A 25,816-nucleotide genomic window follows, 5' to 3' on the forward strand; every position below is an offset into this window, starting at 1 on the left:
AGGTTGTTGCTTCCTTTTGTTTTACCTTTAATATGATATACCTTCATGTCAGTCAAACAATTGTATTCAGTGTTAGTGTTTTCAAGTGAATTTTATGCAGAAGATAGCTTAAAAAATTTGCTTCCTAATAACCCCAACCCTGTTATTTCTCCTATGGCAAGCTACTTTCTGTTTTAAAAATAGATCTGTTCTACGAGACTTCAGTTGGCCCTGGTTGGTGTCCTCTTATGCGAGTTATTTAATTTAAAAATAGAACAGTCTCAGATCTGTATCAACTAGTTTATGATGACTTCTATCGGGAGTGAACTCTAAGTAGGCAGTGAATTCTGTGGAGTTAAGTGTGGGAACATTATAATCCAGTCGTGTTTTCCTCTTTGGTGAACTGATAGAGCTTTGCATCCAAATTGATATTTTCCATGTATTCAGCTTATGTTTTTTCTGAGGTTAAATTTAACTTCCCCAAGAGCTGAGGGAATTTTATAATTTGGGTGGAAAAGAAATTACCGCCGCAAAGTAGTTAACATTTAACATTTTTGAAACAAGTAATCACCCCTAGACTGTTTTTAGGTCAATCAAATTACTCTTTTACACAGAGCAATTTTAATTTAAAATGCACTGGTACACCTTTGGGCTATTAAAACAATCATTATTTCTTTGAATGCATATTTCTAGAGTAGAGGTGTAGAGAAACATCATTAAATAATAATAAGTAATATCTTTTCTATTAAAGGTAAGTTGTTTTAATTTTTCAACCCTTAAATGAAATTTGTCCTATTTTATAAAGTGAAGATATGTTTTTACATTGTTAGAAATTAAATTACTATTGATTTTGTGATGATTTAAGGCCTTAACTCTAGAATAGGAGCTCTTTTTCCCTTAACACAGTTTCAGAGATATAATTATTTGTTTCTTTTAAAAAGTCTGGAACTTATCAAGTTACAGAAAATGGACATAAAACATGTTATATGCCACATAGTTTTATTATTAAATTATAACTTTAAATGATACATTTTGCTATCTAAATAATTTGACATATTTTAAACATATTTTTCAAAATTGGGTTTTCTGTCAGACCTGATTAAACAATGTGACATCTTGAAATATTATTCAAAGTTACAAGTTCCTCATCAGGAAGAATAATTCCTTCTTAAAATGATCTTTTGTAGAATTTTGCCGTATAATCCAGTCTTTAAACGTCCTTTTTTTTTTTTTCCATCCAACCAGCAGAGAGCACTTCAGCTTGTAATACGAACCTTACATATACAAATGAATACAGCCAAGATCATGCTTTATCAAAGAAATGGGCAAACAACTACTCTTAGTCATAGGTTCATTCATTTCCTACCAATTCATGTTTATTCGATCAATTTCCTAAATTTTACATTAATTGAAACACACATTTATAGTTTAAAAAGAATTTTATAAAGACATTTTCTTCAAACATATTCTTGTGCTATGCCCTTGGCCAGACATATGTTAATTGTATTTTGTATATTTTATAATCCCAATTAACTTGTAAATTTTTATGTAAATGAACTAAATTTAATCTAAATTTTTGTACCCCCTCAGTTGTTTTTGTTTGTTTTTTGTTTTTAAAGAAAGAGGCCCATGCTCTTTGGATAGTCAGTAAATAGTTGTTGACAAAGTCTTCTTTTGGGAAGTAAATCCTACTGCCTGGAATCTACTATAGACAAATTACTTTAGGTGGATGTACTGTCTCTGTTGGTTACCTAGTGAAGAATGTCAAGATTTAGGTGGGAAAGTCAAAATTGAATCCACCTGCTTAGACTCTTTAGCTTATGAAGAATTTGTATAAAGCATCTACCTCATCCTCATCCCTCAAAAGACACACAACTAATAAACAAGGTTCACCCAATTGAAGTCAATGAGTGGTAGAAGCAGCAAAGGTACTGCCAGTTCCCCAGATTTCCCTATGTTTTGAAGATGAGCAAGGGTTGAATCACTGAAGAACTTGAAAGGTTTATTTTGCCATCTTGAGATGTTCTACCTTTTATATTGCATGACAAGAGGAATGTTACTGAATAGTGGCAGAAAATGGAAACTGTGGTTAAATAGCAGTTCAGTGTCTGACCAGAAATGTAGAACATGGTGATTAGATGCCCAACACCTTTCAGAATTCTGGCCATCCCAGACTTACTGAGATGTGTATTATTATAATTAATGCGCACACCTCAAATAGAAAGTAGCTCAAATAGCTGCCCTATGGTTGGTAAAATCTACATGGCTCTCTGAGCGTGTCACTTGAATCCCTATGCTTGGCCTGCTCAGCCCTGGGTAAAGCATCTAAGCATCCCTCTAACTCGTGTCTTTCTCCGGGACTGGTGTTTCAGGTGTAGGAGAAGGAATCTTGGTTGAATGTGGACACAAACCCCCTTTATATGTTAGGTAAAAAAGGGGGACGATTTCAGCCTAAACAGATCTGTTCTTTTGGTTTACTATTTTAGTATCATGTCCTCAACCATTGTTAAGTCCCCCCACACATACCACTGAAAAATTAGCCCTCTGTGACTTGTTTTTTCCTGTATGGCTGTGTTTTACATTCATTTGAATCCCATTTCTCCTGAAAAAGTAAATATTCATTTGAATGCTATGTCTCCTGAATAAAAATGTTAGTATGTGTGGAACTGATATGATTTATTCCTGGCTCCCAGCCCCTAGGAATGGACCTGAACCCTCTCTCCCCTTCTTTCTCCCTTTCCCACTTGTTACCCCACTCTCACTTTGTACCTCTGTCAGTTATCTGCTCAAAGTGCTCTGTTTTCATCTTAGTGGTTGTCTGTGGTTGCTCCTAGAACCTTATTCTTTCCTGAATCAGAATGTATCTGGCATGCTTCTAAAGATGCTTAAATGACAGCTCATAATAGTAATTTGGCTGTGTTTAAATGGATGGAAGGCATGGTGAGGGGGTTTCCACCCACGTGTGAAATACCCCAGATACTCAGAAAATATCCAGATTCCTGGGGCTCAAGATGGCATGCAGTGGGGAGTGTGGACACAGTGTGTGGCCAGGGCAGCTGGGGAGTGTGTAATGTGATCTGAGACCTGCACTGCCCTAAACACAGTCAAGAAGCACAGAATGTTTCTGCCACAGAGACAGCAGCTTTGCTCTTAGTATTTCATGAATATTCTGGAGGGTTTCTTGTTGGTTGGTTGGTTGGTTGGTATATTCATGGAAGGAAACCAATGATTAAATATGAATCATGGCAAATTGGGTATGGGGCTTTCCATCATAAACCCTGCATTAGAAATCCTTAGGTGAAGATTGGCATCTTTTTTGCATGTCACATTAAAAAAAAAAGTAATCATGGAGAAAATCTAGCCTGTGATGTGACTTCTCCAGTAGTGGTAGGTCTCTTTTATTGTTTGAATCATCGAGTGTTTTTTTTACAAACCAAGTAACCTGATCTTTTATCACTCTCCTGACTGCCTCCTCCGGTATATGCGCTGATGCATTCAACACATGTGTTAGTATGGGAGGCTAGCAGCACGGAGAGCAATTTACATTCAGCTTCCCAGCCTGCTAGAAGCAGCAAATCAGCCCCTGGGAAGGCTTCGAAGACTTGTCAGCAGTCTGTAGCTTATTTCTGTGTGTGTGAGGGTGTGTGTGTGTGTGTGTGTCTCTCTCTCTCTCTCTCTCACCATTTCCAGGCTCAAATCACTGTGGAGGAACAAGCAACAAAGTCTTGTCAGGACCTTATCTCAGGGTAACGATTTAGTTAAAAATGAAAGGCTAAAATATTGATTTTCTTTAGAAGAATAATTGACTGTTTGATGTAGAGAACACCCAGTTTCTTCCTGAGGAAAGCTGAACAGGGCTACATTAGCAGCCCGCGTCTCTGACAGCAGCAGGGGCTGGGTTTAAGCAGCGGCTGCTTTGCCTGGGGAGCACCCGTAAATGGACTTTGGTCTCAATGCTTTGACTCTTTGTCGTGGTTTTGGATGTTGGAATACCGGCGGTGATCTATCTTTTATAAACTCACCTGATTTAAAGGAAAGATGAGTGAAGAACCAAAGGAGAAAAATGCAAAACCTGCTCATAGGAAAAGGAAAGGAAAAAAGGTAAGAAATGAATAAGCAACATGTTCTCTTCATTGTTCTCTGGCTCTGGGGAGGAAGTGATCTTTAGGCTGAATTTTTAAGAGATTGGCTTTAGATTTTTAAGAAGCTGCTAGAATCTGAATGCTTTTGTTTTTCCAGTCTATTAATGGGTGTGTTCTGTCTTGGAGGAAAATCATCACAACTCGGATACATTGCTAAAATATTTGAACAGTTAAATACAGTCATTTAGATTTCACTGAAGTGGTGTGTTTTTTTCATAGTGATATTCAGAATTATTAAGTAAACACATGTCCTAAGTATGTGGGTGGGTGTGTTTTTTTCTCCTTTAAATTTCACAGAATGCTCGTTAATCAACAGGGTATAATTACTAATGAATATTATTATGGTATAGATGTTTAGCTTTAACATATATTTTAGGGAAACTTAGAGAAACCTGTAGTTATACTTTAAAATTACAGCATGGAGGTGAACTCCATTTTAATTATTGATCACTTTATGGCTGACAGATCTCAGGTTTGCATTCGACCCTGCAGTCGTACAGCCATATGCCCAGTTCGTCTATTATAATCCAAAAAATTAATTTTGTTTTCCATGTAAATTGAGGAATCATCAATATATTAATAGATGATTATGGTAAACCTGTAGGTTCATTTTGGTTTTCTTGAATGTGTATATCTTCAAAGGTGCTCCTAACTTTTTAATTCATTTTGAAATGGGGAAAAAAGATGATTCCCTAGATCTGTCATTTGGTTTTGATCCATTGTGGTTTATAAATTGTCTTGGTTTTAGGGTGTGCCACCAATGGAAAAGACAGTTGTGCATCTGTAACAAAGAAAAACAAATATCTAAAATAGGATTATAGCTCATAGATATTTAAGGAGAATGTGTGCTGTATTTTAAAATCTATAGTCAAAATCTTCAGATATAATATTTTAATTACTAGGACTCATATATAATTTTACCTCTTTAAAATGCTTCGTTGGCCCAATGTAATGTATGCTCAGACAGTGGACACATACAGAATGGTGGCTATAGTAGAGAAGATAAAGATTTCAGCTACTCGTGGAATATATCAGGCATTTAAAAAAATGTTCATAATCTGTTTATTATTAATTAAAAGGTTAATTTGAATATGATGTTCTTAAGGGACCTACTACCAGCAGACTGTTCTGAGGTCATGTCTATGTACATGCCAACATTCTAGGGCAGTGGTTCAATGTCTTCCAGATAGTGAATCTGTGCAGACTGTTTTAAGTCAGCCTTGACTTCTTGTACATTGCCTTGGCAGGGGTTGATGATGTTGCAAAGGTGTTAGTCTGATTTCCCAAGGGAGCAGGTCTCAGCTGCACAGCACAAATGATTTGTTTAATGCCTAGCATAGTGGCACTGGTCTCAAAAAAAAAAAAAAAAAAAACCAAAAAACCTGTCAGTTTTGCTCATGTTTATGAGATATGGCTTTAAGTGTCTTGACAGGTTCCACCATGATTCTGAACACAGTGTCATAGGGAGCTGAGACAGACACATGAACCACGACAGTGCAATCCATATTAGAGTGAGCAGTGGCTGGATTTGTTGTAAATCATCGAGCTTTTATGTGGAATCCTTTAACATGGGCTTTTTTTTCCCCTCTCTGTCTACCTTGAAATTTTCCCAGCTGTGTTCCATGTCTCCTCATATGAGGTTATCCTGCTCAGAGCAGAATATAAAGTCAATTGCTTTGAGCCCTTCTTCCTTCATTCCACACTCTCCCAACTGCTACTAGGGCACTCTTAATGAAAGCTTTGATCATCACCCTCTGCCTAGTACCTTCTAAACTCCTTACTGCCTGCTCAGTGAATATCAAATTCCTGACCATAGGGCCTGAAGCTCTCCAGTCTAACCTGTACCCACATTTCTGGTTTTTTCCCCCTCATTATACTTCATTCACATCTGACTCTATCCAGACCAGGGTTTTTACCAGTCCCTGAATTAAATCATTCTTCTGATGCTTGTTCTTTGTCCATTGAGAATGCATTTCTGTGCCAGCCCACTGGGTGACATCCTACCCATCCTTGAAGGTCAAACCCATATCTTGCCCTCTTCTTGAAATCTCTTGATTCTCCCTAGTTGGAAGTTAGTCTTCTGGATGAACACAGCACCTTATACTGTCTGGACACTTAACACATTCTGCTTCTTTTTCAAGCTATCAGATACCTACTTTATTCTCTTGACCACATTGAACCTCCTGATATTTTCCTCCAAAAGCACTCAGCATGCTGCCTTGTATGCAGTTGACACTAAATAAATGTCCCATTGAATTATCTCTACCAGTTTACTGATCAGAGTTTACTAAGAATTTTCAGTGTTAGAGCAGATACATATCAAAAATGAGATATCTTTCAAAGGAGTAGGCCTTTTCTCCCCGTATTTTCTGGAAAAAGGTTACAATATTTTGTTGCTGAAAAATATGTATACATATATATATACCTTTTTATTCTGAAGCAAATATTCCAGAAGTTTTCTGGGTGCTCCAGATGACCTATACTGAAGCAGGGGAGGGTGTGGTCAAATAAAAGCATTCCAGGTGGGAAATATATGCAACCTGCCAAACTCTGTGGCAACAAGCTCCCCAAGCATTCAAAATATTTCCCAGTGACATATGGAATTATTTTAAAACAAAATTTAGTGTGACATCATTTTCCGTAAAAGAATCTATCTTAAAATGGCCTTTAAAATTATGTGTTGGTGTTGAGTGTTTTCAGAAAAACAGATCACATGCTTAGGGCATTTGGGTATAAAGTCTCTCTTGAGACATTTAATATGGAGTCATCAAGATAAATGTGATGGAATCATATTATTCCTCTGTTAGCACATAGTATTTTTGTATTTTGATCAGGAATATAATGATTCAAGTTGGTGTTAGGAAATGCTTTTTCTAATAATTTCTGTATTTTGTTCTGGAATGTGAAGAGGATATCTGTGTGTATCCATATTCCATAGCTGTTTATGTCTCCCTATGCTAGTTATCAAAGAAGGATGTGCTTGAAGAGAACTGGGTGCTCTTGTAATCTTGCTTCTAACTTGATATCTTGTCTTGAATAGATGAATCAGACTCTCTTTTTCTATAAAATGGGGATGATGTATCTCAGGCAGCTACCGGGGATACTAGGAAGGTAAAATAAAAATAATCAATAAGACCGTATTTTTAAAAGTTTTTAAAATGATAACACCTAACCTCGAAGTGGTCATCATGGTGGAATTTCAAGCTTGATGTAGAGTAACTGATCCTGTAGAAGAGATGACACAGGATAACATATTGCCCCCTCTGATATTATACTGCAGAAGTGCTTATTTTAACCAGCTGCCAAGGATAAAATGTAGGAAGTGACACTTAAAGATTTTTTTTCTTTAGCATCTGTATTAGCTTGGACTGACATTAAAAAAAAAACACAATAGACTAGGTGGCTTAAACAACACAAATTTATTTTCTTACAGTTCTGGAGAATGAAAGGCTGAGATTAGGGTGTCAGCATGGTTAGTCCTAGTGGGGACACTCTTCCCAGCTTGCTGATGACCATCTTCTTGCTATGTGCTCACATGGCCTTTCCTCAGTGTGTATCTGTGGAAGGAGAGGCATCTTTTGCTCTTCTTTTACGACCACCAATCCTATCATATTAGGACCTCAGCTTTCTTACCTTATTTAACCTTAACTATCTCCTAAAATCCCTATCTACACATACAGTCACATTGGGGGTTAGAATTTTAACATATAAATTTGGGGGGTTGAGGGGAGACACAATTTTGTCCCTAGCAGCATCCAAAGAAGGGTATACTATCCAGGTTCACAACTTAGGTGTGCTTAATAAACCATGTGATACTGATTGAAATTCTATTAATTCAATTCACTTAGCAGATGCTACATAGGGGAGAGCCTTAAATTACTGGCTAGAGCCAGCTACAGGCATACCTCAGAGATATGGTAGGCTTGGTTCCAGACCACTGCATTAAAGTGGATATCACAACTAAGCAAGTCATGCACATTTTTTGGTTTCCCAGTGCATGTAAAAGTTATGTTTGCACTATGCTGTAGTCTATTAAGTATAGTCTATTAAGTATGTTTTTTATGTCTAAAAAGGCAATGTACATACTTGAACTTACTGCGAGTCTTAATCTTTTTGCTTGTGGAAGTTCTTTTTTTGATGTCAATGGCTGTTGATGGATGGTGGTTGCCAAAGGTTGGGGTGGCTGTGGCAATTCCTTAAAATAAGACAACAGTGAAGTTTGCCACATTGACAAACTCTTCCTTTCATGAAAGATCTCTCTGTACCATGCAATGCTATTTGATAACATTACTCACAGTAGAACTTCTTTAAAATTGAAGTCAATCTCAACATCACCACTGCTTTATTAACTAAGTTTATGTAATACTCTAAATATTTTGTTGTCATTTCAACAATGTTCATAGTGTCTTCACCCAAGAGTAGATTCCATCTCAAGGAACCACTTTCTTTGATCATCCATAAGAAGTAACTCCTCATCCATTTAAGTTTTATCATGAGTCATGTCATGTCTTCAGGTTTCTAGTTCTCTTGCGATTCAGTCATGTCTTCAGGTTTCTGGTTCTCTTGCTATTTCCACCACATCTGCAGTTATTAATACTTCCTCCATTGAAGTCTTGAGCCCCCAAAGTTGTCTATGAGGATTGGAGTCAACCTCTTGCAAACTCCTGTTAATGTTGATATTTTGACCTCCTCCCAAGAATCACAAATTGGCTTAATGGGATCTAGAATAGTGAATCCTTTCCAAAAGATATTCAATTTACTTAGCTCAGACCCATCAGACAACTACTTATGGCAGCTATAGCCTTAGAAAATGCATTTCTTAAATAATAAGACACGAAAGTTGAAATTACTCCTTGATGATGGGCTGTAGAATCAATGTTGTGTTAGCAGGCCTGAAAACAACATTAGTCTGCTTGTATATCTCCATCAGAGATCTTGGGTGATCAGGTGCATTGTCAATGAGCAGTAATATTTTAAAAAGAATTTTTTTTTCTGGCCAGCAGATCTTAACAGTAGGCTTAAAATATTCAGCAAGCCATGCTATAAATAGATGTACTATCATCCAGGCTTTGTTGTTCCATGTATATATCACAAGCAGAGTAGATTTAGCATAATTCTTAACGACTCTAGGATTTTTAGAATGGTAAGTGAGCATTGGCTTCAACTTAATGTCACTAGCTACGTTAGTACCTAACAAGAAAGTCAGCCTGTCCTTTGTAGCTAGGCATTGACTTCTCTGTAGTTATGACAGTCCTAGGTAGGATCTTCTACCACTACAGTATAGGGCTGTCTTGTCTACACTGAAAAGTCTGTGGTTTAGTGTAACCACCTTCACCAGTTTTCTTTGCTAGATCTTCTGGATAACTTGCTATAACTTCTAAATCAGCACTTGCTGCTTCACTTTGCACTTTTATGTTATGAAGACAGCTTCTTTCCTTAAACCTCTTGAATCAACCTCTACTAGCTTCAAACTTTTCTTTTGCATTTTCCCCAACTTTCTTGTCTTCACAGAATTGTAGAGAGTTGGGGCCATGCTCTGCAAACGTTGTGGCTGGTTTTTGTTTTGTTTTGTTTTTAAGAGATAGGGTCTCACTCTCTGTTGCCCAAGGTAGAGCACATTGGCATGATCATAGCTCACCACAGCCTCAAATTCCTGGGTTCCAGCAATCCTCCACTTCAGTCTTTCAAGTAGCTGGGATCACAAGTGTGCTACACCACAACTGGCTAACTTTTTTATTTTTGTGTGTGGAGATGAGGTCTCACAATGTTGCCCACACTGGTCTCTAATTACTGGCCTCAAGCAATCCTCCAATCTTGGCCTTCCAAAGTGCTGGAATTACAGGTGTGAGCTCCACCATGCCTGGCTAGTGGCTGGTTTGATCTATCCACAGCACTCAGACCTTCTCCCTATCAGCAATAAGGCTATTTTGCTTTCTTATCATTCATGCGTTCACTAGAGTAGCACATTAATTTCCTTCAAAAACTTGTTTTTGCATTCATAATTTGGCTCACTAGTGAAAGAGCCCTAGTTTTTGGTCTGTCTCAGCTTTTAGCTCCTCACTAAGCTTAATCATTTGTAGCTTTTGCTTTAAAGTGGAAGATGTGTGGCCCTTCCTTGCCTTGAACATTTAAAGGCCACTGTAGGGTTATTACTTGGCCTCATTTCAATATTATTGTATCTCAGGGAATAGGGAGGCCCGGGTAGATGGAGAGAGAAGAACATGTCAGTGGAGCAGTCAGAACACACATACAACATTTATTAATTAAGGTTTCCATCTTATATGTATGTGGTTTGTGGCTACCCAAAACAGTTACAATATTAATAGTAACTTCAAACATCACTGATCCTAGATCACCAAATAGATATAATAATAAAGAAAAAAATTGAAATATTTTGAGAATTACCAAAATGTGACCCAGAGACACAAAGTGAGCACATGGTGTTGGAAAAATGGCACTGATAAACTTGCTCGTTGCAGGATTGCCATAAACCTTTAAGTTGTAAAAAATGCAATATCTGCAAAGCACAATAAAATGAAGTATGCTGGTATGTTAAACCAATCTGTGTAGAAAGTGTTAAGGGAACCAAATAAAGCTGAATTCAGGCTTTATTGGTGGCAGAAAGGAGGGAGTGGTAACTTCCATTTGGAGGATGAAGTCATGAAAGGATAGTCGAAGGCATGCTTGCATTGAGATTAAGAAGATATGTGTTTCCCAGATGACAGAGGATAAGAGTGTTCCAGTTAGAGAGTGTGAGATGAGAGAGAAAATGATTCAGAGCTGCCTGGTGTAAGCTTATGAATCTAAGCATTGGTTTGTATATTTGGACTATGGAGCGCAGGGGTGAGTTACGGCAAGATATAATAAAGAAAAAAACAAGGACCATCCCAAGGAATCTTAGTTAACAACATCATTTTTGACCTGGGGTTTCCCAAAAGGACTTGAGCAGGGAAGTATTAAGGTCAGACATAGTTTATAGCAGGGGTCCCCAACCCCTGTGACATGGACTGATATCAGTCTGTGCCCTGTTGGGAACTGGGCTGCACAGTGGCAGGCAAGTGAGCATTACGGTCTCAGCTTCACCTCCTGTCAGATCAGAAACAGCATTGATTCTCATAGGAGTGTGTGTGAACTGCACATACAAGAGATCTGTGTTGCGCACTCTTTGTGAGAATCTAATGCCTGATGATCTGAGGCAAAACAGTTTCATCCTGAAACCATCTCCACCATCCGTGGAAAAATTGTGTTCTACGAAACTGGTCTCTGATGCTGTTGGAGACCACTACTTCACAGGAAAACATCCCAACTATTTGGTAGAAAGGCCAGGTCTTTACTTTTGTACCATCATCTATCTCATAGGCCTATATGTTCCATTGGACCGTGGCCCAGAATATACACTTTCATTGTCAATGATTACTGAAGATTTGGTCCCTTGAGTGCTTCATTTAGTGATTATTTTTTAAGGGGCAAATTGGAGAAAAATATTTATATGTTTAGGATTCTACTAGGTAAGGAATTCCACTGCAGTGAGTTTGCTTATTTTTTAGAGAATGTCAGAAAAAGGATTTTCACTGTTTCAGTTCAGCTGCCTTTTCCGTCTTAAGAATAAAAACTAACTTACTTTATTTAAACTAGTTTTTATGGTTTGTGTTTCTTCTAAGGGTAGACTTCATAACTGTATCTCATTCTTTCTTTTTCTTTCTACCAGGCCACCATAGCTTTGCCTTATGTGTGAGAGCTGTACTTGTTTCCTCTCTGATGAATCTCAAATTATCCAAACATACATTCATTTTTTTAAGGGGGAGTCAAAAGAATGTCCATTTCTAATTTTCATTCCCTGTTCTTAATGCTGCTGGAATTATATTGTATTCTTATCTGGTCCTGGAGTCTTTGATTAGGGTGTCTTGAACACACCATGCCCTCTTACTAAGTTGGTGGTGTGCTGGCAGACCTTGAGCACACGGCAGTTTCATTGACCTATAATTTTCATTCTTGTGTTTGGACATTGCTTAATTTGACTGCTACTGCTCTACAGGCAAATAACCTTTTGAAGTCTTTTGTTGTTGAACAGGTGATTTGAGTAATGGTGTACTGAGCATGGTCTCGTGTTCAGTGCATTGTTTCTTCTAATGATACACTCCATATCAAGAGGCATTTTAATCCTTTTCCATTTTACTTTAAACATCGTTGTTGAATTTTTTTCTCTTAGTCTTACACAGCTATAAATTTTTTAAAAAATGTTTTCTAGTTGGCTGTTAATTTTATTTTTATAACTGCTATCCATTTTATAGTCAGTAGGCATTCAAAATGATTCAATGTCTTGTGCATCCACATCCATGAAACTGAAATTTTGACTCCTCCAGTAATTAATTTGAAATGATTTTTTTAACTTAGCATTGGAATTTGCTTATTTTAGTACAAAGATTTTTATGTTGTCTTTGCACAAGGTAATTGTGCACTTAGAACTTTCTTTTTGTAGGGAGAGATTGGATGAACCTGGGATATTACTTCTTGATATCAGAATTTCATAAAATGTTAGACCTCTAGTATAATATCACCTTTTAAAAATCAAACTTAGTGAGATAGATTTACTGGAGATTTTCTTCAGACTTTTTATTATAAAAAGAATGGAAAAAACATGATATAAATTTATTTTATATATAGTAGCTTTGGGGCATAGACTCTGAGCATGGCTTCAGACTGAGGCACTGAAAATTGGTTTACAATCCCTTCTCCATAATTTCAAAATCCAAAATGAAAAACTGAAATTTTTTCCTTAACTTCTTTGGCGGCAAAATCTGACCTGACCTGAGCACATTTGGTAGCAAAACCTGATCTGACCTACGTGAAACTATTTATAGTCTTTATTCATCCTACTTAGTGTGAGTATTCATATGTTTTGCTGAAAAAGTAAAAATTCTTTGCTTATCAGATGCTGCCCCAAGACACTGCTGGGGATGTTCATAATATTTATACATACCTTTCTAAGATGAAAAAGTTCTGAATTCCAAAGCTTGGCTGGCTGCAAGGATTTCAGATCATGGGTTGTGAGTCTGTATTGAGTTCTGAGCTGGGACTGGGAGCCAGTAAGGTTAGCTTGGGGTGAGGGGAAAGGGGCTTGTTTTTGTCCTTAATAAATTCCAGATAAAGTGGTGCTCTGTAATGCCAAGCACTATAGCAAAGGTCTGTAATGCAGTTTTCAGTTTGGTAGGAAAAATATTTCTAGAAGCACTCTAACAGAAAACTGCTTGCTTAATCATAAATCTGAATATTTGGACCAGGTGGTTTTCAAGATGATATTTATAAAGCTTGGTTTTTTAAAAACCCAGTGAATTTAATGAATTGTGATTTATCAATAATAAAAGGAAAAAAGAGTCCTGATTACTATTCTTGAAATTCTTACTTTTTTGTTGTTCATAATCATTTGATGAGGTTATAATAAATAACTCTGGTATATATTTTCTGAAAGAAAGGATATAGACTTTGGGGAAATTGTTGTTTGAGTCATTGTACCTGCTTGCCAAGAAAATAATGTTAATCATATGAATAATTAATATTGCACGATTAGCACATACAATGGTGTTCTTTGTCATCTGTCTCAAATAAAAATTCCCATCTATGGATATGACTTTTATGCACCTTAATTTTTTTTAAGTTTTCAATGCATTTTTTTTTTCTGTTTGTTAGATGATGTAATTTATCCCATGGCTATGTTAATAGCTAAAAATCTAGAAATTTCTTTCAACCTCTATTGATTTTACAGTCTTTGTCTCTGAAATCCTCTATGATCACCAGGGAAGTAACAGAAACAAAGCGTATTTAAAACACGGGGGAAACCCTGTCTCTACTAAAAATACAAAAAATAAGCTGGGCGTGGTGGTGTGAGCCTGTAGTCCCAGCTACTCCGGAGGCTGAGGCAGGAGAATCGCTGGAACCTGGAAGGCAGAGGTTGCAGTGAGCCAAGATCACGCCACTGCACTCCAGCCTGGGAGGCAGAGCAAGACTCCATCCCGCTACCCCATGGAGCCCCCACCAAAAAAAATGCTCCCTTAAGACATATTGTTAACATTTTTAGAGATACCAATTAATAAACTAGTTTTAACAGCACCCATAAGAAAAACAAAACTATAAATCAATTATGAAGTTTTAATGCATAAGAAGAGTTTTGATAGTGAAATTTGGAACATTAAGCAATTTGCTGAATGCAGGCTCTCTTTGTAGACAGCCTTAAAACTTTCATCTTTCACTTCTAACTCACTAGTCTTTTAAGTTATATATTTCATGAGATATGTTTGTTGGGCATTTCTACCAAGTGGGTGTTTTAAAATAAAGCGTAATGATGCAAAACTATTTAATAGGTCTGTTTTATCATTTTGATTCTGCCTCAATGCCATACCATTGAATCCTTCTTCCTTCCTTTGTTTTAAGCATTTACTATTCTAGGTGCAAGGAATACATGAGTGAACATGGCAGACAATAAACATAAACAGTGCATAATTAATGCTAACTATCACTAGTTATCACTAGTTAAAATTACACAAGAGGCTGCTACAGTGGAGAGAGGCTAGGGCTCAGACACAACTCATGATCAGGGTAGCCAGGGAAGGTCTGGCTGAGATGGCTCTTGAGTGGTGAGTGTGCTCAGTCACCACAGGGACTTGGGTCCACTCTGGAGAGAAGACACTGCAGGAGAAAGGAACTGCTTGGGAAAGGCCTTGTGGTGCTCAGGCTCTGAGGAAGAAACATCATTTGACCTCATCATGGACTCTCCCAGTTGGCATGAACTTTAAAGATTTCTTCACACAGTCCTCAAATGTTTATTTTATTTTTTCTTCCCAGAATCCAACCAATGTTTTGTGAATTTTAAATGTAACGAAAAATATTTTAGGGAGTTAGCTGGGGATACGTGATACCTGAACAGTACAGCATCGTGTGAATTTTTGCTGAGTGAATGAATGATGAACTTTTATTTTACTTTCCACTTTCCTTGTTAGCCACTGTGCCTTATGTACGTGAGGAATTTTAAAACTTCTTGCAGGAAACCACATCTCTCAAGCCTCCATTTAACAATTACTTTCCCCCTTGGTACATAGTCTACTCGATAAAACAGAAATAAAAATGTGTACATCAGAAACTTAAACCTTGATATGATGCTTATGCATAATTTTTGCAAATGATATCAATGAAGCTTATGAAATATTACCTTAGAATACAGGCTGCACCACTCCATGCATTTGTGTCATATTTAATGTCAGCATTTTGTGTGTACTTAGTGAAAAATTAAGCAATAATTATAGCAAACCATGCTAATTCCTTGAAACAAAGCTTAACCTCCAGATAATTTCTGAGAACATTGTGCAATTTCCCCTTCTTGTTTTCATGATGCTAACTTATTTAGTTTTTACATACAGTGATTTTACCACTAGATAATTTACCTTGGCATTTTACAAAGTTGAAAAATCTCTTTGGAATATTTTCATATTATCTTGAGTGATGATTTCTGTTTTTTCAAGCCAGTTCATTTTAACATAGCAGGAACATCAAAAATACAGAAGTTGAACCATAGTGGTCTATTAATAAAAAAGATTTTATGTATAATTACAGGTAATTAAGTGAATTGTGTATTCAAGCAAATATTTATGAATTAACTTCAAAGTTTCTTTTTAAAAACAAAAGCAACTGTGGTTGTGATTTTATGGGTTCTCATCCCGATCCCCCAACAGAGATGCCTATCAGAAATTTAATGGATTTCCTCCTACTACAAATGTGGGGTTATTTCACTGAATCTGTTTTGGACAAATAGAGAAGTTCAGGAAACAGCTTGGTTTCAGACATTTGAAGTTCCCTGTTCTGACCCATTAAGCAGCACTCTTTCTCCACAACTGTTCTCTATGTCTTAAAGTTAAAAATTAAAGTTAAATGTCTTATAGTTAAAATTTAAAAATGTACAGGGCACTTATAAAGTTAGACTAGCAATATGCTCTAGATTCCAGCTTTTACAAAAATTGCCAAATATGGCTTTTGATGAGTTCAATTATGTGAACGAGCTTGAAATATGTGCTAGTACCAACTTATACCAACACATTAGTCCTTAATTGAGAAGTTTTCACTGTCTTTCATAGAATTTTGCTATTTTAGGGAATTTCTAGAACAAAGCTCTAAAAATGAAGAAATGACCTTGATATCATCAGAGTGTAAAAACGACAAAATATTAATTTTAATTGCTTAAATGACAAATTTTCTTTTAATAATCCACTTGATGAAAGTGCTTTTAACCCGAATACCTTATCTTTGTATGAAAGTTTTTTTGGAGGTAAACTCTAGATATTATATATAAGTTATAAATATGCCAATTATATTTTATTATCTCTCTGTCTCTCTATCCATCTATCTATCTATCTATGAATGACAGATTCTCTGTCACCCAGGCTGGAGTGCAGTGGCGCGATCTTGGCTCACTGCAACCTCTGCCTCCCAGGTTCAAGCGATTCTCCTGCCTCTGCCTCCTGAGTAGCTGGGATTATAGGCGCCCACTACCATACCTGGTTAATTTTTGTATATTTAGTAGAGATGGGGTTTCACCATGTTGGCCAGGCTAACATTTTTCTTTTTAGATAATTGATGTACTGATGTGGTTGTGTTAAACTACTAATATGTCAACATATGCCTTTTGTCTGCTACTTATAGAGGTTTTCTAGAATCTTTAACATGGAGATTCTTCAAAACATTTTTTAATCATGGGCTTGTGGTCGAAAGAAAAATACTCTGCATAGTGACCTGGAAAGAGCAGAGAATGGAATCACATATATTAGAGTTTGAATTCTGTACAACTGTTTAAAAGCTATTCAAAGTTTAAATTACTTAAATTTTCTAAGTCCTTGTTTCTGTAAAATAGGGGTATTTTGCCTACCTAGACGCTTAATGTAAGGATTAGAAACAGTGTATGTCAAGTAGCTAGCACAGTTTTTAGCAAAAAGTAGGCACACATTCATAAAAATGAATGAAATAATGGCATTCGCGGCAACTTGGATGGAATTGGAAAGTGTTATTCTAAGTGAAGTAACTCAGGAATGGAAAACCAAACATTTTATGTTCTCACTCATAAGTGGAAGTTAAGCTATGAGGATGCAAAAGCTTAAGAATGATACAATGGACTCTGAGGACTCTGGGGAAAGGGTAGGAGGGGGGGTGAGGGATAAAAGACTATACAATGGGTACAGTGTACACTGCTTGGGTGATGGGTACATCTAAATCTCAGAAATCACTGCTTATTAATGTAACCAAACACCACCCGTTCCCCAAAAACCTATTGAAAATTTTTTTAAAAAGTAGGCATGGAGCATATAGTAGCTATTGCTCTCATTAGTGTTAAAAGCATTGCTAGCATAAGAATAGATTTTGTGCTACTTATCACATTTGATAAGAAAGCAAATTTGGGGGCCTATAAATACAGGTCCTTGTCTCCCAAGTCAGAATTTTTGCCATCCTAATCTGACTTGCTTTATTTTCTTCTTTACAAATCAGAATAATTTGTTTCATGATGGTAAAATTAATACGTAATGTTGATTCCTTCCTCCCTAATAAGAAAATTAGAAATTTGTCTTCCAAGCTGTACAAATATTATCTTATAAATTGCTTTAGAAAATTATATATTTACTCTTTCTCTAGGGAAATTTTGATTCTGGAACAAATTTACAGAACATACTGAATTATATAATCGTAAAAGTTGGCAGAGATAGTTCTTAATATATTTGTGTAAGATTAACTTCTGATGATACATGTTAGATAGGATTTGGATTATTAACATTAGTATATTAGCATAATAGTGTATATTTTACACATATTTGTGTTCTAAAAATCCTTGGCACTCTCATTTATTTAGGAGGAGGGAATAGGGTGGTATATAAGAGAGAACTATGCACTGAGAGGTTCAAAGTCTTGGTTATTTGTCTTGGCTCTGAGGTAATAGTAGCAAGAGTTAGTGTGCTGCAAGGAATATGAGATTCAGAATCAGGTGATGTGGAATTTCCCATTGCCATTTATATGACCACACACAAATATCACTGTTTTCTGCCATGAATACCTAGCACCTACTTCAAATTGTTACAGTCTTACATGCTTAAATTGCCACAATCTTACATGCTTAAATTGCCACAACTGTTTGTATTTTAAGACAATATACCTGAAAATATAAAAATGTTCATTGAGTTTACTGTGTGACATTGAACTGAAACTCCCATTTTCTGATATCAAAAATGCGGTTGAATGAGATGATACTTGTGACCTTTATGGGTTTTAAGAGAGTACTACTCTATAAAAGATATTGAATTCATCTTTTCAAAGCAATGGGTAAAAGGTGGGGTTTGCTGCATTGCTGTGTGTTTGCTGAAGGAGGTGCAAAGGCCTAGGAGAACCTCTTTGTAGTTGTTGTCTTCCATTCAACATCTCTACCATTACAGTGTCTCTAACAATACAGCCACCTTGTTTACTAATTTGTGTTCTAGTTTTTGTATTTTTACCATTGAGATGCAAAGAAAACAAGAAACGTTTCCTAATCTTTTCAAGTAGAATTTCAATTGCCATCCTATATTATATTTAATAACAACAATGCAGTAAAGTGTTTTGAATTTTAAAATCGTTTTTAAAAGAACACCCTGTTTAATGTCAAAGTAGTTGGACCCTTTTATGTCTGGGCCTTTTATAGAATTTCCCTCTGGGGCATTTTGTCGATTGCTTACATGTAGGTCATGGACAATTTGTCATTCTTTTTAAATTGTGACAAAATACTCATAACATAAAATTTACTATTTTAATAATTATATATTATATTGCAAAATACATTGGTTACAATATATATTTAAATTTACAGTTTAGTGACATTAACTATATTCATGATGTTGAACAAATATCACCACTCTTTGGTTCTAGAACTTTCACACCCCCAATAAAAGCCCTGTACTCATTAAGTCCCTCCAAATTCCTCCCTGTCCCCAGGCTCTGTCAACCACTAATCTGTTTTCTTTCTCTATAGATTTTCCCATTCTTGATGTTCCATATGAATGGAGTCATACAATATTGTCCTTTTGTGTCTGGCTTCTTTCACTTGGCATGTTTTTAATGTTCATCCATGTTGTCACATTTATTAGTGCTGTTTTTCTTTTTTTAGCTGAATAATATTCCATTGTATGGATGTTCCACATTTTGTCCATCTGTTGATGGACATTTGGGTTGTTTCTATTTTTTGCCTATTGTGAATAAAGTTTCAACAAATATCCTGTATAAGTTTTTGTTTCAACACCTGTTTCCAGTTCTTTTGAGTATATACCTAAGAGTGGAATCAACGGTCATATGGTACAGTGGTCTTCAAACTTTTTGGCACCAGTGACCAGATTTGTGGAAGACAATTTTTCCACAGACCATGGCAGTGGGGGAGGGGGATGGCTTTGGGAAGAAACTGTTCCACCTCAGATCATCAGGCATTAGATTCTCATAAGGTGAGCAACCTAGAGCCCTCGCTTGCACAGTTCACAACAGGGCTCATGCTCCTATGAGAATCTAATGCCACCACTGATCCAACAGAAGGCGGAGCTCATGCAGTAATGCTAACTCCCCACCACTCACTCCTGCTGTGTGACCCAGTTCCTAACAGGCCACAGACCAGTGCCAGTCCATGGCCTAGTATTATACTTCTATGTTTAACTTATCTAGGAACTGCCAAGCTGTTCTCCTCTGATAGATTTCTGTACTTTGATTTTTATTGTATTAAATATTTTACTGTTTTATTACTTATCTAGTCACATTACATATTACTTTTTTGGAAGATTTTGGGTAAAATATAGTAAAAATTTTGTATATATTCATCATAGAGATATGGAAATAGTGGGACTGGATGTGTGGATAAAGACAGTGACACTGCTGTGCTGCAAATAGAGAGGGGATCCCTGCATGAGTTTTCAGTCAATGACAGCAGGTGCATTCCAGAGCACTGGAGACAAGTGAAACCACTCTGGTCACATTCCTGTTGAGGACTTTGTAATTGAAGTATTAACTTTGAACAGTGGCAAAACTGAGAAGACTTGCAATTCCTGTTACATCCCATAACACAACACGTCAACTGTTCCAGAACAGAGGGCATAAGATAGAACAGTAGTCCAGAAAAAAAAAATTTACAGCAGGCCAGAAAATAGATGGTGCACTTAGGTACAGCTGGCTTAAGGTTTCTTCTCGAGAGAAGTAATTTAGAGGTTTAAGATATATGCCTTGTGTTCTGCATATTGGTTAACTTAACCATGGCTCAAATAGTATGTAATTCTCATTTTCTAGTAGAAGTTCAGACATCCTCAGTTGATTCTCTTTTAATATCTGGAGTCAGAGGATGCCCCTAAGCAATGTTATAAAGAGGTTTCTGAAGCAGGTGGGCTATGACTGACAACTGCAGCCACGGCTTTGGCCCACGATTTTCGGCAGTACCAGGTGAGCTATACCACTGGAAATTTCCTTTCATAAAGGCCTGATGAATATGTGATTGTAATGGGGAAGTTGACATCAAACAATTATTTGCTGCCTTGATCACTGCAGGAACGAGAGAAGTGGAGGAAACTTATTTGCTCATGAATCACATGAGCTTTACAGACAACATGGGAAAATTCCCACATATCAGGGACCCAGATCTCTTTTGGGTGGGGTAGGTTTTTTATTTTCATTTTTGCTGGTACCCAACCTTATAAAAATATGCAGTTAGTGCAAATTATTCTAGTCTACCGGTCCAAACTGGTGTTACTCCATAGGGTACTTTCTAGTCATGACATATGCTACAATATTGAAGATTTAGAATGACCTATTCAGAAGAACCACCCAAGCTTCTTTTATGGTCTTCAGATTCAAAATACAATGTAGCCTTCATACCTGAATGCTTTTACATTTGTTCTGGCCTTGTATTTATTTATAACTAAAACATTTTATAATTTCTTTTTTTTTCATTTTTAATTTTTGGAGGCAGGGTCCCACTCTGTTACCCAGGCTGGAATACAGTGGCTCCATCATGGCCCACTTCAGCCTCCAACTCCTGGGCTCAAGTGATCCTTCCACCTCAGCCTCCTGAGTAGCTGAGTCTAAAGGTACACACCACCACACCCAGCTAATTTTAAAATTTTTTGTGGAGATGAGAGTCTCACTATGTTGCCCAGGCTGGCCTCGAACTCCTGGCCTCAAGCTATCTTCCTGCCTCAGCCTCCCAATGTACTAGGATTATGGGTGTGAGCCACTGTGCCTGGCCAAGTTTTGTAATTTCAATTCTAATAGGATATATTCCAATAAAATCTGATCTCCTTAACATTTTCTTAAAATTTCTTGCTTTGAGTTTGTTTATAACTGGAAGTTTTTGTCTTTTATTTCTTGTAAATGTGTCTCTTATTCCCAGCCTGCTTCTGTAAGAATTTTGTACTCCAGTTCCATTTTAAAACAAAAGAATTACAAAGCTGAAAAGTTGAGAATATTTCTGCGGAGAGAATCAACTTGGAAGCTATTTCATCTTTTTGTTTCCAAATAAATTTTTCCCTAAGTCTCTTTTAGGGTCTTACATGACACAGTATATGGATTCATGGCATTAATATGATGTAATGTAACTTTTATATAGTGTCTAATAATTATTCAAACTGTATAATTATCAGGATGACAAATATACATGGTAATGTATGATTGATTTTATCAGGAAAATAAATTTGTTTTTAGGTTGGTGCAAAAGTATTGTGGTTTTTGCTATTATTTTTAAGTAATAGAAGAAAATTCTCTTTGGAATGCACCTTGACACATGAAGATGTCAGCATCTATTGGACGGAGTTTGGATTTTTAAATGAAATTCATAGTGGTTTTTGGCTCATCATGTACTTTAGAATGCATTCATTTACTTCCTTTATTTTTGTGCTACAAAACCTGATACCATTGCAATTTTTGGCTTCATTGTTTTGAAGTTGGTCAGCAGCAAGCAGATATTATTTGTAAAAAGATGCTACAGCAAAGAAAGGCTAGGATTTTGCACTATAGGCTCTTTCCTTGAGCTGCCACCAGTTTGGAGCCCAGCAGGACCACCTGTGCTTACCTGCGTTTATGGTGCAACACACTGTCCTGGGTTCCCTGGGTGCAGTCCTGTCCCTGTTCTCAGGGAGATTACAGTCTCATGGGTTGACTACTTTTGAATTTTACTTAGAGAAAGGGCTCTAAGTGATAATGGTTTGAAAAGGGTAATATATGAAAAAAATAAAAAGCATAGCTTAAGACCAGGAAGAACACGACTTAAGATGCATTTTGTGCTATGGTGTATCCGAAAAAGGGGAGAAAGCTTGTTTTGAACCCTGATGGCAAATTCATATAAATCAAAAGCCAAAGAAGTAATAGAATTGAATAAATTGGAGCCAGTCTTGCCAGCTTTTAATGATTATTTAAGAAAAGCCAGAAATCTAATTTCTATGTGAAAGCTCTTGATGCTGAAATATTGAAACTAATATTTATTTAAAAACTTAGCATGGGTTGAAACAACCAACCAATCAACCAGCACAGTCCTTGGACTCCAAGTCTGTAACTGTTTTGAACTGTGTTATAAAGGGCTAGCTACCATAATCAGTTATCACTGAGCAGAACATTGCAACTGAGTTCCTATGCAGAGAATCTTTGTGGTAAATGTTTATCTAATATATACCTATCTTCTTTTCCTTTATTGGTTTTCAAAAAAATTTTTTTACTCTTTTAATTGTTCAAATACCGATTTCAGTTTTCCTCCCCCTACCCCAGGCAATGCCTCTTAGAAAAATAATTTAATGAGCACTGGATACATTGTGTTCCCCAAGGCACTGAAGAGATAATTTTGAGTAATAGAAGGAATACAGAGACTGTAGCTGAAAATATCTGGATAACACCTGAGCAGCTCAGGTGCTATAAATGGAGGTAGAATTTCAGATTTCCAAATTAGTACATATCAGCAGGTATTTATTTTATTAAAAATATATTATGAATTAACTATTGCAGAAAAATAGAAGATGAAATTAATATTTGCTGGATCCCTTCTGTGTGCTGGGTATAGTCTATGAGATTTATATAAGTTATCTCATTCTTAAGTCCTACAGCAAACCAATGAAGTGTTTTCTTCGTTTTTTCACTAGTGATCAAGCTTAACCTAAGAAGCATGTCTAAGGTTACCCAGTGGGTATAAGGCAGACCAAGGATTCCAGCCTTTCAGAATCCAAAGACTAGTATCTTCTCTCTTGCCCTTTTAGCACTTCCCCTTATTAGGGAAGTTTACCATTTAGACAGTGTAATTAAATTTCAATAATTGTAATTTATCAGTTGGTATTATCACTGTATTAGTCCATTCTCATGCTGCTGATAAAGACATAGCTGAGACTGGGCAATTTTCAAAAGAAAGAAGTTCATTAGACTTACAGTTCCACATGGCTGAGGAGGCCTCACAATCATGGTGGAAGGCAAGGAGGAGCAAGTCACATCTTACATGGATGGCAGCAGGCAAAGAGAGAGCTTGTGCAGAGAAACTCCCATTTTTAAAACCATCAGATCTCATGAGACCCATTCACTATCACAAGAACAGCATGGCAAAGACCCACCCCCATGATTCAATCATCTGCCACCGGGTCCGTCCCACATCATGTGGGAATTATGGGAGCTACAGGATGAGATTTTGGTGGGGACATAGCCAAGCCATATCAACCACAAAGTGAAGGAAGCAGGAACACCTGCTTTAGTAGATTTAGCAAAGCTTTAGTAGATTTAGTTATTTATACTTTATTACTACATACATCAAATTTCCAAGACTCTACAGCAACTAGGTTCATAAAAACAGTTCATATCTCACATATTGAGAGTTCATGACTGATACATGAACAGTAGTAGTAAGTAAATCTATCTTCACTAAAGTGCAATACCAAATTCACAAGGTGTCCAAGGTCCTTAACAAAAACATATAGCTTGTACTTTGTAATTATCCATAAAACTTTAAAGCCAGTGATGTTTATATTTATTGTTGTAATAAAAGTATTTTGTTGAAATCTCATGTATGTATATTTTAGTAGGTTGTGAAATCTGAGACATGGATATTTAAAAAGTGTTATGCATTCAATCCCATTAAATAGTTGAGAGCAGCACAAAAATTAGCTTACATTTTATAATCATAGACTAGAAGATACATGAAGACTCCTATTTCTAATTGTAGATTAACAAGAAATGAATATGAATATCATGTTTTCTCAGTTCTAAGTGATATAATATCTTGCTGTCTCTGAAATTGGAGTGTATCTTATAATTGATAAAGTCTTATCCTTGGTATTGTCCAGGCGGCAGCCTTGATGAAGTTGTCATTGCTCTCATGTGTGCAGGCTTGGTTGTTATTGCAGGTGGTATGATTGCAATGCCTCAAAATTTTAGTTAACAAATAAAGATCCTTTGAGAAAGGAATTTTCAGACAGTAGGTTGGAATAAGTTCCTGGAGACAGTTGTGGAGCACATTAAGAAATGCTGCATCATCTCCCATCTTGATGGCACAGAGGTTGATATTACATGTGAAACAAGGCATTGATGACTTGAAGTCGTCATTGATGACTTAAAAGAGTAGGACTCTGAATGTGAAGAAGTATTAAGAATACCTTAACCAGTTTATTTTACTTATTATCTTCCTGTTTTACATGCATATAAAGGTCATATGAGATAAAAGTCTCTATATAAATGAGCCTAATTTTTCAAAAAGACTAAATTTGAAAGTTCATGTGATAATCAATTGAGTCATAATTTGACAGTATTTTTCTTTGTGTTAAATTAAAAATGGATCATTTCATAAGCAATAGCATCTTAAATGTGATTAAACATAGTAGTAAATAACACTTCAAATCAAAATTCAAAGCTCAGAAATAATTTATTTTCATCACTAAAATTAGAAACTTAATAGTATTGTTTGTTTGTACATACGTATCTTCTTTTAAATTTTTGTGGGTTAATTTGTAAATGGCATCCCAAAAGTCAGCAGTGTGTACTAATTTAAATTTGTAAGTAAGAAAAAATCAAAAGTAGAAACATAATTGAATGACCTAAAAATTAATTGGTTCTTACTTGGATTCCTTCTGTAAATGTTTCATCAATAATGGCCCTTTCTACTATTTTCAATCTGATTCTTATTTTTTAAAACAGTTGTTCTTTGATCTGTTATTGAATATATTGACCATGCCTTTTCATTTTGAATCTGCACTTTTAAAATATTTCAGTGATAGATATCCTTGAATATTCAGATTCTAAATTCATGTATAAAATACTGTTATATTGAAAAAGCAAGAAAACAAAAAATCCAAACCAGGCACTTTATTGTGTGATATATTGAAAATAGAGCCAGTATCATGACATTGGTAAAATATGCAATTGAAGACATAGGATATGTTTAACTTAACTTTTGTGCATAGAAAATCCTTGATAAGGATACACTAAACCATTTCATAAATTGTAGATATATTGAAGTGATGGAAGCCTCACTCCTGAAGAGACATTGCATAATATTTGGAATGATATGGTTGATGTATTAAGCAGAAGTTATAAAAAGGCATAAAATCTAGTGTATGAGTAAAAACCAAAAGCAAAAACAAAAAATCTTCCCAGTTTATGAAGAACTCATAAAGTAAAATTCACTTCATTATAGCAATGACTTC

At 36.2% G+C, this 25,816-nt stretch overlaps 1 protein-coding gene across 5 annotated transcripts in view; it reads left to right on the top strand.

Annotated features, from left to right (window-relative positions):
- Positions 1-25,816, top strand: part of ANK3 (ankyrin 3) — a 701,719-nt gene that overhangs the window by 151,050 nt on the left and 524,853 nt on the right. Inside the window, exon 1 of one of the 5 annotated variants that reach the window (XM_054521783.2) lies at positions 3,355-4,080. The exons of 3 other annotated variants lie outside the window; for them this stretch is intronic. In XM_054521783.2, the coding sequence (XP_054377758.2) occupies positions 4,018-4,080 (63 nt within the window). In that variant the 5' untranslated portion in view covers positions 3,355-4,017. Of the gene's footprint in view, positions 1-3,354; positions 4,081-25,816 lie in introns of those variants that run through there. One more of the 5 variants, XM_054521802.2, reaches the window with a different exon arrangement.

The sequence above is a fragment of the Pongo abelii genome, chromosome 8 (assembly GCF_028885655.2).
Source record: "Pongo abelii isolate AG06213 chromosome 8, NHGRI_mPonAbe1-v2.0_pri, whole genome shotgun sequence".
NCBI lineage: Eukaryota > Metazoa > Chordata > Mammalia > Primates > Hominidae > Pongo > Pongo abelii.